The 14,392-nt window shown below is 38.9% G+C and overlaps 1 protein-coding gene across 1 annotated transcript in view; it reads right to left on the bottom strand.

The window, feature by feature from the left end:
* Window positions 1-14,392, bottom strand: part of LRP1B (LDL receptor related protein 1B) — a 4,500,992-nt gene that overhangs the window by 2,248,962 nt on the left and 2,237,638 nt on the right. The window contains exons 13-14 of the mRNA XM_069225083.1: window positions 5,842-6,061; window positions 2,514-2,703 (exon numbers count right to left, since the gene is read on the bottom strand). Coding sequence (XP_069081184.1) covers window positions 2,514-2,703; window positions 5,842-6,061 — 410 coding nt within the window. The remainder of the gene's footprint in view (window positions 1-2,513; window positions 2,704-5,841; window positions 6,062-14,392) is intronic.

Below are 14,392 nucleotides of genomic sequence, written 5' to 3' on the forward strand. Positions count from 1 at the left end.
ATTGCCCCAGGGGTGCACAGAGCACGCACACATGCCCGCTACTCTTCCAGGGCACTTTCTAAAATATGGCCCTGTTGTAAAATCAGGTACAAGCACACACAGGAGTAAAAAATCATTGCAGCACAATTGATTCCAAATTTTGCCTCTACATTTTTAGTGTCTCAAAGATGTAGTGTAACATACACAAACTATATTCGTAATGCATTTCATTTTGACTTCTACATGCTTTATTTTTTAATGCTGAGAGTGAGCCATGTTTGAAACATTAATACAGAAACAATTTAGAGGCAGCTAAGAAAAACTGCATCAGCATAAGGATTGTAACATTTTTATTCAAGGTAATCAATTTCTCTTAATTTACAATACCTTGCTGTTTCCGTGGATCATAAATTTGAAGTCCAAACAATGGCGGTTGTGCCACCCAAATAAGTAGCTCTGTAATCATGTCTCAGACCTGCCATTGCAGTGTCTGTGTGGGCAATTTTAACTGTAAATTTGACTTGGCAAGTGTACCCACTTGCCAGGCCTAAACCTTCCCTTTTCTTACATGTCAGACACCCCCAAGGTAGGCCCTAGGTAGCCCCAAGGGCAGGTTGCAGTGTATGGTTAAGGTAGGTCCTGTTAAGCACAGAGGCTAAGCAGAAGGGCAATGATGGGGCATAGAATTGGGTAATGAAGGGCAGGAAGGGGGCAGGGACTTCAAGATATCTGGGTGCAGTGGCAGCACAATGGACCGAGCAGGGCAGGAGGGAGGGGGCTGGTGCATGGACTCAAGCATCAAGCTTAGTGTTCAGGGCAGACTGGAGGGGCCGAGGAAGAATAACAGCCATACGGGGCTGTAATGAAGAAGCAGGGACATGAACTTAGACAATGGATGGCATGGAGGAGTGGGGGTAGGAGCAACAAGCTTGGGTGGGAGCAGCACAAGTTCAGATCAGGCCGTGTCCAACTCCCCCATCGTGCCTTGAGATGGGTATCTTACTAAACATTAAAAAGCACCTTATGAATTCACTTGTTGGAATGTGGATTACTACTAAGGGCAGGTAGGTTCCTACACTTAGTAATCAGCTTGGCTTAGTGTCAGGTCATTGTTGACTTATGTAAGGCTTGTTGCTGGTAAAAACCTCTGGAGCTTCAACAGACTAAACCTGAAATTCAGGCCGGGTCAAGTTGCAGGCTTGACTCTTGTCAACGGGTTTTTCACCTTCTGGAGCGTTTTTACAAAGTTGCTTCAAACGTCTCCAAACTTCTGAATGGTCGTCCAAAAGTCCTTTATGGGATCTTGCAGTTTATACAACTTGGTCCAATGTTCCAGAAGCTCTGTGTTGCTCCTTGTGAGTTGGGACTATAGTTCCCAGAATGCACCTGGTCAGAATCGTCTAAAGGCCAGTGGACACTGGTCAGCTAGTCTCTTTTTGCAGAACTTGATGCAGGGGACTCTGGATAGCTCTTTTGTGCCTGTTGCTTACAGGGAGTCCACTACTGGATCCTTAGAGGCAAGGCAAAGTCCTTCTTATGGTGAAGCCCAGAGTGTGCAGAAGTTGTTTATGGGGTCTTGCAGTGTCCACAACTTGGTCCAATGTTACAGAAGCTCTGTGTTGCTCCTTGGGAGTTGGGACTATAGTTCCCAGAATGCACCTGGTTCGAATCCTCTAAAGGCCACTGGACGCTGGTCAGCTGGTCTCAATTTGCAGAACTTGATGCAGGGGACAGAGCATTCAAGTGAAATTGAATGGCTGCTTCAAAGCTGCTCTGTGTTTCACTTTGAAAGCGGCAACCCATCTGAACTTTTAAGAAGGGAGAGATATCCCCTTGCAGGCTGGTGCAGTGAGTGACAACACCGGCCTGCAAGGAAATGTCTGGGAAGTTCAGAGGACCCCCCTGACTCCCTCCAGAGGACAACCATCAGGTGGCATACTGACTGTGTGCCACTTTTTTGTAGCTTACTGTTATTGTCCCTCCTGACAGCTTCTTTGTCTCTGCACCCATGTCCATAATACGGCACGGGTACCAAGGTAAATGGATTCCCTCATTTACATGGCATCACACCCCTATGCAAATGAAGGACCAGTCGCTGGTGCTGCATGTGCATCAGCGTCATCTGTATTACAGAAGGAGCAGCACAAGCCTCTACATCCCCTTCTATAATTGCCCCAGGGGTGCACAGAGCACGCACACATGCCCGCTACTCTTCCAGGGCACTTTCTAAAATATGGCCCTGTTGTAAAATCAGGTACAAGCACACACAGGAGTAAAAAATCATTGCAGCACAATTGATTCCAAATTTTGCCTCTACATTTTTAGTGTCTCAAAGATGTAGTGTAACATACACAAACTATATTCGTAATGCATTTCATTTTGACTTCTACATGCTTTATTTTTTAATGCTGAGAGTGAGCCATGTTTGAAACATTAATACAGAAACAATTTAGAGGCAGCTAAGAAAAACTGCATCAGCATAAGGATTGTAACATTTTTATTCAAGGTAATCAATTTCTCTTAAATTACAATACCTTGCTGTTTCCGTGGATCATAAATTTGAAGTCCAAACAATGGCGGTCTCTCATTTCTTAGAAGAGTTACATTTCTTGTAGCCAAATCCAGTTGAAAAATTGAGCCATTCATATAATCTGTCCAGAAAATATAGTTCCCATAATGGGACAGTCCAAATGGATGATTTAACTCCTTCCCACTGCACACTACCTGCAATGCATACAACATGATCATAAATCAGGATTACTTTTTTGGTTTCACTTGTATATCAAGAAGTGTATTGCAAACCAGGGTCCTTGATACTATGAAAATACAGAAGAAAATAAGTGGGGCAGTATGGATGTTTCTCTTTAGGTAATGTGGCAAAAGTCCCTAAAATAGTTTCTAAATAATTAAATCACTAATTCACATAATTCATTGAGGTACAGTACTCCAATGAAACAGACTGAAATCAAGCAAATAATATCGTACACAATAAAGACACTGTGGTCGGATAAAGGAAAACATGATTTCAAAGAAGATTATTTAAAAGTGATCAGGCATCTTTTTCCTTCATTGTGTTCATAGTTAGCATATTTCTGATTTGACTTTGAGACCCAATTAATTTTGAAAAACAACCTGTGATTTGGATATCATATGATGACTTTTTCTGTCCATGTTAGGTGGAGTTACATATGAATAACTGAATCTTTTAAGTTATGTGATAGGAAACATAACTTTTACTATATTCCTACAAATATAACCCTATTAAATGACTGAACAACACAATTTTAACCAGCACTGACAATCAAGACTTTTTATGTATGCAAAGAATCAAAATGGCCAACTTATTAGAGTTACTTCTTTCCATTACATAGAAAAATCAAGGACATATTAGTTACAAAGTAATACTAGGGTAACATTTGCGATCCTATTATGACCATTCAAACATATTGTAATCACAAGATGTAGTTCTACAAAATACAGAAAATAAATATTATGCTTTCAAGGTAAGATCCCCAGTTAAATTATTTATTGTCAGCAATTCACTAGATGGTTTTGTTGAGGACATAATATGTTGCTATTTTTAAACAATACACACCAAAAATGTATTTTGGCAGCAAAATGCAATTTGTTTTGGAAATATAATGTTCACACCGGCCTAACAGTGGTATCCAACTATCCACTATGTAAAAGACACATTTGTGTAAGAGACAGACATGTTCAATAGTGAGTTTCCCCTTTAGTTTCATCTGGAAGAACTCTCCAATATATCAGAGCAAGGAAAGAGAAGATTCTTCCTAAAATGGACCATTGGTCAAATTATTGAGTCTAGATATCTTTTTACAACAAGGCAGACCTTAGGGGTGGCATATTTTAAAACAAAAAAGTTGTTTTGGACTTTGGAAGTACTTTTCTTTTTTTTAAAGTTGAATTTGGGCATGGTCTTATTTTACATTCAACCTGCACAGCAGGTCTAGCTTTAAAATTACACTAGATACCACAGCAGTGCCCACTTAAGTGCATTAAGTCCATTGAAGTCTCTAAACCTACACTCCCTACCATATACTAGGGACGCACAGGCAGGGTATCTTTACCTATTAGAATTATGCCAAAAATCATATACATTTAAGCACATAGCACTTTCCCTGAGACTGGTTAGCAGAGACCAGGGCACGTTCATAATCAATAACCCTCAATATCAGTCACAAAATAGGGGTGATCAGGGCAAAAAAGATGTATTTCCTACACCAGATACATTTAAAGTTGGTTTATCTTGCAATTGGGATGATGGGCTGCACTAACAAGTCAGGAAGGTTGTCAGTTTTTATCAGGCCTTCATGGCTGGCATTTGCTTGCAACATCATGGTTAATGCCAGTCACCCATTGACTTTAAACTATCTGGTGCTCATTTATCTACTACTCTTTTCTAAGTACCTGTGGAGGTTGTCATACTGTGTATTCTTCCAGCTAATCTCAACGAGTAACTGCAATTCATATGCAATAAATTGAGACTGCAGACCACCACTGGATTAATCCCAAGCAAGATCTCCTTCAAGCATTATCAGAAAGGGAGACAGTGAATGTGATAAACTCTAAGTGTCCCCAAACATCTGCAGCCTATGGCCGCACCACATTTCCCAGCACAGACTATGCAATTCAATTTGCTAGGAAAGAGTAAAACCAAGACAACCAAAGTCCAGTAAACTAGCCATCTCTTATAAAAGGGCCAGGAGAACCCCACAACCTACCGAACTGAAAGCTGGAAAGTAGCTTAAAAGCACCAGAGTCTGACATTCTTGCAATGGACTCTAGTGAAATTGCCATGGCATGCTGCACAAGTATGAGGAAGTTGACAGGCAGTAAGCAATGCAGAATGACTTGAGATATAAATTAGGGAATTAGATGCTCTGCTACACAATGGCAACACTGAATGAAAGAATAATTACAGCCCTGAGAGTGAGCAACCTCGATATATTAGCTCATGTAATCACCCAGACTTATGAAATTATAGACCACACCCTAAAGCTCCTACCAGCAACTCTGCATGGGACTAATGTGATGGAAGACCAAAGAGAAATTAAAGCCTCAAACCTCTTTTGTCGATGTGTAGATTACTGAAGTTGGGTCACAAAGAAGGTGTCATTACAAATGAAGTAGCCAACAAAACGTGTTTGATCCATTCAACGCTAGCCAACATTTCACAAAGAACTGATCAAACGCACATGCACTGAAACGATAGAATATGCTAAAAGTCATAGAGCAATAGTTTTTATATGAGGTTACTAATGAGTCCACGTGTGAATGGTTGAATGTGTGAAGCAAAGATGTACAGGTGTTGTTTTTCTTTTGAATGAATTAAAATGTTTTTCTTCTCTCACACATTGAAGGTCTGCACAATCAAATATTTTTCATGCACTAAATATATGTGTGTGTGGGTGTGTGATTATTTTGTATTTCTTTATTTTCAAGATTTGAAGTTGTTAATAAATGTTTTGATATCAAACTGGAAAGTATATATTTGTTGTGAATGTCTGTTAGAACATAGATGTGTTGATGCTATTTACAAGCAATACATGTCAAGTGGAGAGCTCTTTCTGTTAATACAATGATACGTAGTATTACCATCAGTTTTTTTAAAATAGAAATGAAACTACAAATGTGTTGATAATTTTGGCTATAGTCGATACTATTTTCTAAATGTTATTCATATTGTACATGCATTTATTTATAGACCATGCAATGTTTAGTTACTGATATGTTTACAAGCTGCTCATATGATAGACATAAACACTCATTTTCCAAATCTTAACTGTATAAAATGACAAGTTCATGTCCACAAGAGGGTGGAACATAATTTCTTTTTACCTGTCTGTTGGTTCCATTTAAAAATATCATTTCAATGTGGTCGTAATAGGCATCACACCAATATAGAATTTTGCTGTCATAATCTAGCGTCAAGCCATTAGGCCAGAGCATCTTTGATGTCACAAATATTTGTCTGTTGAAACCATCCATCCATGCCTTTTCAATTCTCCCAACATTGTGATCTATTTCATCTTCCTCCCAGTCGGTCCAATACATCCACCTAGTAAAAAAAAGACAGTCACTTAGAAAAAAGGATACACATCTCATAAGATCATAAAATTATATCAAACAGTACCCTGTCCTGGGAGCTCCTGAGTGAGTCCATGCACATTGCAGGGGACCCCTGCAAGTTTCGTTACGCCACTGATAAAAATAGATTCAGGAAGCTAGCGATCTTGTTCCCGGACCACCAGGAGTGGATGGATTGTCACAAGGCTCATTATATGGCCCAGTGGCATGGATCCTATAGTAGGCTACAGTACACTCAAGTTACTTATTTGAGCACACCTGCTCACGATACCCCTCTTATAGGGAATCAATCTATAGTGCAACAGTAGAAACAGTGCCTCTTCTCAGCAGTCAGTGGGCTTCTTCCCTCAAGGTGGTGTCAAAACAGCTCCTCATGGCAGGTTACAGAGCTTTCCTTGCCCTGTTATAGAACCTGGTAACAGGGAGATGGCAGTCAGTAACCCCGTCTCTACAGCATAGAAGTATGTATCTATCTATCTTGGTGCTGGTCACTGAGAAATCCCGGCACATAGATTAGAGATTTCTATCTTCTGGAATTGGATGGAAGCAGCTCCTGATTTCATCCCAGACCAGTCCAACCACAGCATCAGGTGTACTCCCTGTAAGGCAACCCAATTCAAAAGGCACAAAAGACATTTCTTATTCATCCTGCTACTCATACAAAAGTTGCTACTACTTGCTCTGTTTGAATAGAGTGAAGGGACCCGGAACAGGTGCTGACAGTCAAATGTAAACAGGAGATGCCAGGTGGCAGCTATCCTTATGAAGCAACAAGTAAAAAGTGCTATCCTGCGTACTCAATTTTTTCCACTATTGTTTCCTTTTCGGTGAACTAATGGTATTCATGCTCAGTAAGGCTTTTTGTGTATGGTCTTCCCCTTCAGTCCACAAGGCCCAGTTTTGGGTGCATTCAATTTCGTAGTAGGTCATCCATGTACTTTCATGGTTGTCATGCTTACTAAGGCCAAAAATCTAACATCCAGAGACTCGCTATGGGAACTTGGTATCCAAGCTTAGCATGTGCTCTCCAAGTCTGTGCAATTGGGTACTGGTTCCCTTCCAACAAGGATGTATTTAAGATAAATGTGTGGTATGTATAAGTAAGAGTGAGTTGTGTTTGAGATTCTTTTTTGTGGTAACCTTGTAAGGTGTCCATTTTGTTGGTGACATGCAGATGAGTCCTGCACGCATGGATGTATTTGAACATTATTTGTCCCGCGATTGTAACTTTTTTTAATTGGTCACTCCCATTTTACGTGGACTGATGCAGCTAGTCTTTTGACTCTGTGCTCTAGGACTCTACTACCCAGACCCCAAAACATGTACTCTGACCCATAAACATGTCGAAATTAATTTTACACATTATTAGCTAACCTTCAACACTTATGTCATCTACTACAATGGCAGTGTAAACATGGCTTCAGACCTATCATTATATCAGGCCAGTGGCAGTGTAAATAACTGCAACTTGACCTATCAAAATAAACCCTTTTGCAGCTCTAAACCTCACTTTTAATTATCAATAGGTCACTTCTAAGTAGGCCTTTCAGCTCGTAAGACAGGGTGCATGGTATATGAAAGAACGACATGTGGATAGCTGATATTAAACAAATCATTACAGTGACCATCACCTAAAAGCTATTTTTCTTTCGGCAAGGCTAGCTGTTCCAAAAAGAAACAAAGGAATGCAATATTAAGTTCAATATTGCTATCTGTGACAAGGAACTACCTAGAAGTGTCATTTATTTACTGTTTTTACTATTTATTAAAATCAAATTCAATGGTGAAGTATTTCTAAATCAATATAAAGGGATTTGTACTTTTGAAAAGCTACCTGCTCATCTGAAGGCTATCTTGCATTATCCTCAAGCACCGAATGAGGTGTGAAAACTGCTCTCAGATCAAAGACAAAGCCATGGGTGAGTGTTTGTGTGTGTGGGAAGTGTTTCTGTTCCTCTTTTGGGATCACCAATTGGGAAGTGCTCGGGAACATGGTTAATGTCAAAGATGTCTCCCCTGTCACAGGAAATGTTAGGTGAGAACTGGACACAAAAACTTTTGGTTGTTCCCCCAGTGAGGTAGGCTTTAATCCCAGTGGTGTGCAAGCAGCCCTCAGAAAACAGAGGAAAGATTGCTCATTTTCCTGGCCATACCTCTTGGGTGGGCACAAAGGGTCTGCACAAGTGGAGAAGGTTTCAGTGTTTTTAGAATTTAGACAGAGAGGGGCACTATGGGTGTTCAGTACAGCACACCAGAAATGGCCAGAAAGTGGATAAGGGAACCCTTGGAAACACTCATTCAAGGTTAAGGAGGAGCCAGTAGTCATCCCAACCCACAAGCTGGTTCCTAGAATAAAAGTGCCAATTCCCAGGGCCCTCTTCAGAGCACTGTGGACCCCTGTGGAAGAATGGAAGGATTTCACCTGCTGTTTGAGACCTGTGAGGAAACCTGAATGGCTGGTCAAACTCCCTCTTGTACTAGGACAAAGAATATTCAGGTTTCTCCCATTCAGAGCTATCGGGCCTTGTGGATCCCTCTTCAGCTACAGCCGGCATCCTAGCCACACTGGAGAAATCCGAGCTGAAGCCACTGAAACTATCTGGCCTGCAAGAGGACTTCCCTGGGCATAACTTTTGAACTTTCTCACTCTAAGCTTTTTCCACCTAGCCACCATCTTAAACAGGAACTCGCCCAACCTCTATCTGATATTGTGGGGCCCTCTTAGGATACAGCCAAATGCTGAATGATTGCAATTCTGAATGATTCTGACTTTCAGAAAACAGATAGGTAAAAACTTCATACTGGGTCAAATCTGGTTAATGTATTCGACCCACACTCCATTGTGGTCAGCCCCACATTGAGCCTAGCTCCCAGTCTACCACAACCGGCTGGCTTGGATTGGAGCTTAATGCTTTTTGGTGCTATTTTTATTTAAAACTGTACAGATTCATAAATCCAGTTCTCTTTTTTGTATTTTTGTGATTTTGGTGTCATTTCGTTTATTACATTATTCTCTGGTTTTATCAATTAAAGTGGGCTTTGTATTGTTTTTTTATTTTTTACTTTTTAACTATTTTGGTACTTGTCAATGCTTTACACATTTTCTTAAGGTATGCATGTCTGATCTGAGTCATATCTACCTGGGGTGAGGTAAGGTTTAAACTACTGAAACCTTTACTTGACCTGGGAAGATAGTGACACTATTACTTGAGTTGGACTCCCACCCACACCAACTAATCTATCACTTTCTAATAGTTTGTAGTTCTGAATCCACAAGCCCTGCATCAGGGATTTTGGGTGAGATATACATATGATTTGCGATTGCCTGTCACAAGCACTGTTAAGAAAAGTGGACATACGGGCATTTATTTTACAGTGCAGACAATCTTATTAACTACATAGATTGTCCTAATTCAGTTGTAATTTTTTAAAATGCCATATTGTATCTGCTGAATCTCTTTAGTTGAGTAATGTAATAAGTAAAATGTTCAAGGGATTATAGAAGAGAATTACGGTTACTTCTGTTCAGAGGTTCTATCATTGATCGAGTGACTTGCAGACACACACCTGATAGTGCGATCACCATTTCAAGTGGGAAGTAGAAATTAGCTAGTCAGTCATCCAAAATTACAAAATGAAAATCAAAAATGTCTATTTGTTTAAATCATGACAAGATATCATCTGAAAATTTAGCATTGCACAGATCCTCATATAACTTGCTGAGGTAAATGTCTGACACTCAAGAGTAAAAACCAAAACATTGGGGACCCTGAGAATTCTGAAAAAAAGGGGTAAAGTAAATATCTCTGAAATTGCGGCCTGTACATATATTTGATAGGCTAAAGTTTAATTAGTTTAGTAGTTAAACATGCTGTGTGCACCACATTTGCCACCAGATGTTTTTATTATTCAGTCAATAAGTCATTCTTCCTGTTCACCATCACACTTAAAAATAAGTAAAAATGCATCAGTATAAGAAATACAAAGGACAACAGTAGCAGACCCCTAGGATGAAACTACATTTATCATAAACTAGTATATATTTGTGCCTGGTGCCATCAAAGAAAACAACACTTGGCGTAGTGCCCTGTTGAGGAATACATAGGAACAGGTGGCCCTCTTTTGCATGAGGGATTTGCTATGAAAATTAGCAACCTTCTCTACCACCACTGCCCACTGTTTGTGCACCACGCTTCTTCTATCTGCTGGATGGAGACATTAATGCCTGCCACTATTGGCGGTTGTAACTGAACAGGAAGCAAACAAATAAACATACCATTTTTAACTTCCCCCACCGTTATGAAAATAGCAACATGCAACAGCTAGTAGAATTTACTGCTAAAAGCTCGGTGGTCACCAGAGGTATGTGCTGTGGTTTTAAAAGTATAATTCCTTTCCAGTGTGAAAGATAGTGGGTAGGTGCACCTCAAAATGCAACACTGCAGATTTTGACAATTATTTTTAGTATAAGAAAACATGATTTTCGTAAATTCCCATCAAAATTTACAGGCTACAGGAAAATGTATTTTTGTTCAGATTACACTTCTTCTAAAAAGAAACACATGGCAACATTTGTCATATGCATTACTGGTTAGAAAAGTGGCAAGTGTTCTATGCCATTTCTCTGTGATGTGGATTTTTGGGCTAATCCACAAACATTGACACTATTAATTGGCACATTTTAAGAGAGAAACTGAATTTGAGCGCAAAGTGCATTCTGTTAAAATACATGCAGGCACACTCCAGTCCACTGTCCTTACACCATTATCTGTCAAAATGTGTCAATTTTTCATTGAGGAAGTGACCATGCACGCAGAAAGTACCCCTCATGGACTCTCATATGTGAATATGGAACCCTCACTCTCTTTAAAATATGCTTCTTTTAAATTAATGCTCATATGCAAAAAGGAGTGTGTATATGTATATATATCTATCTATCTGATTTTTATATTCACCACTGAAATAACAAATTTAAAAAAAAAAAAAATGTTTTTATTTGCACATTTGGTGATGATTTGGCTCACCGTAATGTACTTCCATCTAAGATGATGTCCATAGAGAAACATGCATTCTAGTATATACAAGTCTATTTTAGTTAAGTCTAACATCATGCTAATTCTACATGGTCTTTGTGATCAATTCAGTGTTAACATGCATTTGTATACATTTCTTGAATCATGTGTAGACATACATGAGTATGTTGAATAATGCAAGTGACATGACAGAAGTGGAATCAGTTTAGGGATTTGGGTCGAGGGAGCCCGAAGAAAAGCACCCAAAATGTATATCTCCCGGTTTCGCTGTGCTGAGAACTAGAGCAATTTTTATGTCAAAATGTATGCACCTCGAGTATAAAAACGGTTGTGTATTTGCAAGTATTTTATTGAACAAAATGATAATGATTGACACAGGCAAAACATAGGGAATATATCATTTGCAGCACTCATGTTAGTTGGCAACTTCTACAATAAGTAATATTTGAAGGAATCAACAGTTATTAAACTACAATAATAACTCGAGCTTTTTGAGTCATCAGTCACAACCTTACCTCTGACAGTAAGCATTTTGAAAATTGTGTTTGGTCTATATGCAGTATACCTACTGTACACTTTATTAAACAACACTTTGGATTCGAATCCTGCTATATAAGTAGTGAACCACTTCATTTAACAGCAATACCAGTGTTTTAGAAAATAGGCAACACATTAAAATGCACAGTTTAAAATTTAACTCTATGCTGACGTCTCTATCATGCAGTTCATGTGATCATTCTACAGCCTCTTGTGCTTCTTTAACTCATATCAGAAATAATTAATACCTAACACCGCTGATGGACATTGTCAATGTCTCTGTAGGATTGTAGACTAAATACTGCATGTTACAATGTGTCCATTTCGTTCATGCATGTGAAATATAAGCATTTAATGTCTGTTTCGGAATTATTTTACTATATGTTTTGTGATCTAGACAGTGGGCAGTCACTTTCAGGTTAATATGATCTGTGATGAAAGAGAGGACACTTTCTGAGAGGATCTGTATTCAGTGGATTGGACAAAGGAGTATGGTTCTCTCTCTTCAGCCAATATTCAATGAAGAATATAAATGTTTACAAAACAACTCAATTTGCTATGGCAGAAGAAGCTCAAACTATTTTTCATTTCAATAATGTTTATTAGAATTTAACAGACCTATATATGAATGTATGGCAAATGTATTTAATACCTTATATTTTAATATTATAACAACATACGAATGGCGTCATAAGATATCAAATATTTTGCAATAGTATTCATCATAAACTATAAGTAGCATGGGTTGTAAATACACACTTGGAACACTTAATTTAAATATTTAAAGCACATAAGCAATTTAAATTAGAGAAGTGGAAGCTACGTTTTTTTTTGTTTGTTTTTTTTTGCAGATTTTGAAAACGGTGTGGTTGGTTTCTAGATTTACATTTAATTAGAGGCAACGATAGGAAATATTTTTCTGAGCGTTTGCTTGTAATCGCTGAAGCTAAAAAGTCGGCAGTTTCCAGCCTGATTTCTCATGGCCAATTCCTCTAGTTTTAAAGCTTGGTAGAAATTCCTGTATCCTGAAGTACCTCAATTATTTACCCTGAGTATCCATAAGCAACGTAAAACACGTCAACAACTCATGAATATCTCTCAAAGATGTTGTTTTACTGACAAAGATCCTTTCATAGTGGCATTGCATTTATTTCTTATAGGCTCAGCACGTCGCAGGCGACTCAGCTCCTCCCATTTAACAGAATAGTTCTGAAGCTAGGACCAACAGATGAACCTTAAAAATGCTATCTGAACAGGGCAATTGATATCTCTAATCTGCCGAATAGAGGCAACAAACACTGAAGCCTGCTTCAAATGAATACTTTTGAAAATATTAAATCTCTAATAACTTTAAAACTACTTCACTTATGGGTACTCCTTTTTTGGAATAAGGTGTTGGGATTTAAACTACACGAGCATTTAAAAAGCATTTCACTGTAAACTTTCAGGCCAGACATTCATGGCTGGCTATATACTTTAACAGAGATGCAGCTGCTGAGTGGCCTGTTACTTTTTATGTATGTAAGTTGCCATTACTTTACGTAAACTTATCCTGAAAAAAACAAAGGTTAAAGTAACATTATAGTTGTGTGCCATAAAAAGATCTGTTTTTATTTAAAGAAAAAAACCTTAGGAATTCCCTGTAGCAAACATGGGTGAAAGTAACTTTGTAGTTAGGTGAATATGTAATTGACAACATTAATGTTTTGTACTAAACTTATAGAAGGCACAGCCGTCTAAAAATTGCACTTCCTTATGCACTGCTTATGACTGCTCATATTGCATCACTCATTACATGTTCTATGAAATCATTTATGACATCAGTGATGGCATCTCAAATTACATAATTGATAAATGCACTGATCACATCATTCAAAGTGTGTGTTAGTTTGTCCTATAGTTTACCTAGTGGTGGGTAGTTAGCATATTACTTTTCTACCTAATTGTGTATAGCCTGTGACCAACAAATGGGTGTAAGTGTTTACACAATGCATGTGCTCTTGCATCATATGTGTGCAGAAGTATTGAACATATTATAAATCTTTGTATAGAAGCATAACTCTGTGTGCAGGTGACAGTTGATGCATTGTGTTCAGCATGTTCTACATAGGTTTCTTGGTTCTACAGAAAAAGTTTCCATCAGGTTAAGTATTTTACATAGTAGATACTAAGTGCCTCATTTACGAGGCCCTAGGGGTACACTGCACCACCGGAGTGTCATATTTTTCATGCTCCGGTTGAGTAGTGTGCCAGCCCATATTTACAAGGCCATGCAAAGCCACTTTGCATGGTTTTTCATGGCCTTGTAAATATGGACCCCTTTCACGTATAACACTGCGTGAAATGAGTGTTCCATGGGTGTTGCTTGGGGTGCTCCCACACAACATCCAATGAACCCAAAGAAATCTGACGTATTCACAGACTTACAAGGCTGGGAATGTGTCAGATTCCTATGCCACCTCAAGGGTGGCATAAGAGTGCTGCAACGGGGAGAAAATATATTTATTTCTCCCTGTTTTTCCCTCTTTCAATGTGTGCTGCATTATGACCTTTCCCGGTGGTGCAGGGCGGTGCAGCAAGGAACTTGCTGCACCGCCTTGCACCAAGGGCCTTGTAAATGAGGCCCTACGCATTGTAAATAGCCTAGAGTTATTAAACAGAATTGTCACAGCACGATAGTTTCTACATAACATAGAAAACTCTGTGTACCAGTTACTAACCCATGTACGTGT

The sequence above is a fragment of the Pleurodeles waltl genome, chromosome 3_1, assembly GCF_031143425.1.
Source record: "Pleurodeles waltl isolate 20211129_DDA chromosome 3_1, aPleWal1.hap1.20221129, whole genome shotgun sequence".
Lineage (NCBI taxonomy): Eukaryota > Metazoa > Chordata > Amphibia > Caudata > Salamandridae > Pleurodeles > Pleurodeles waltl.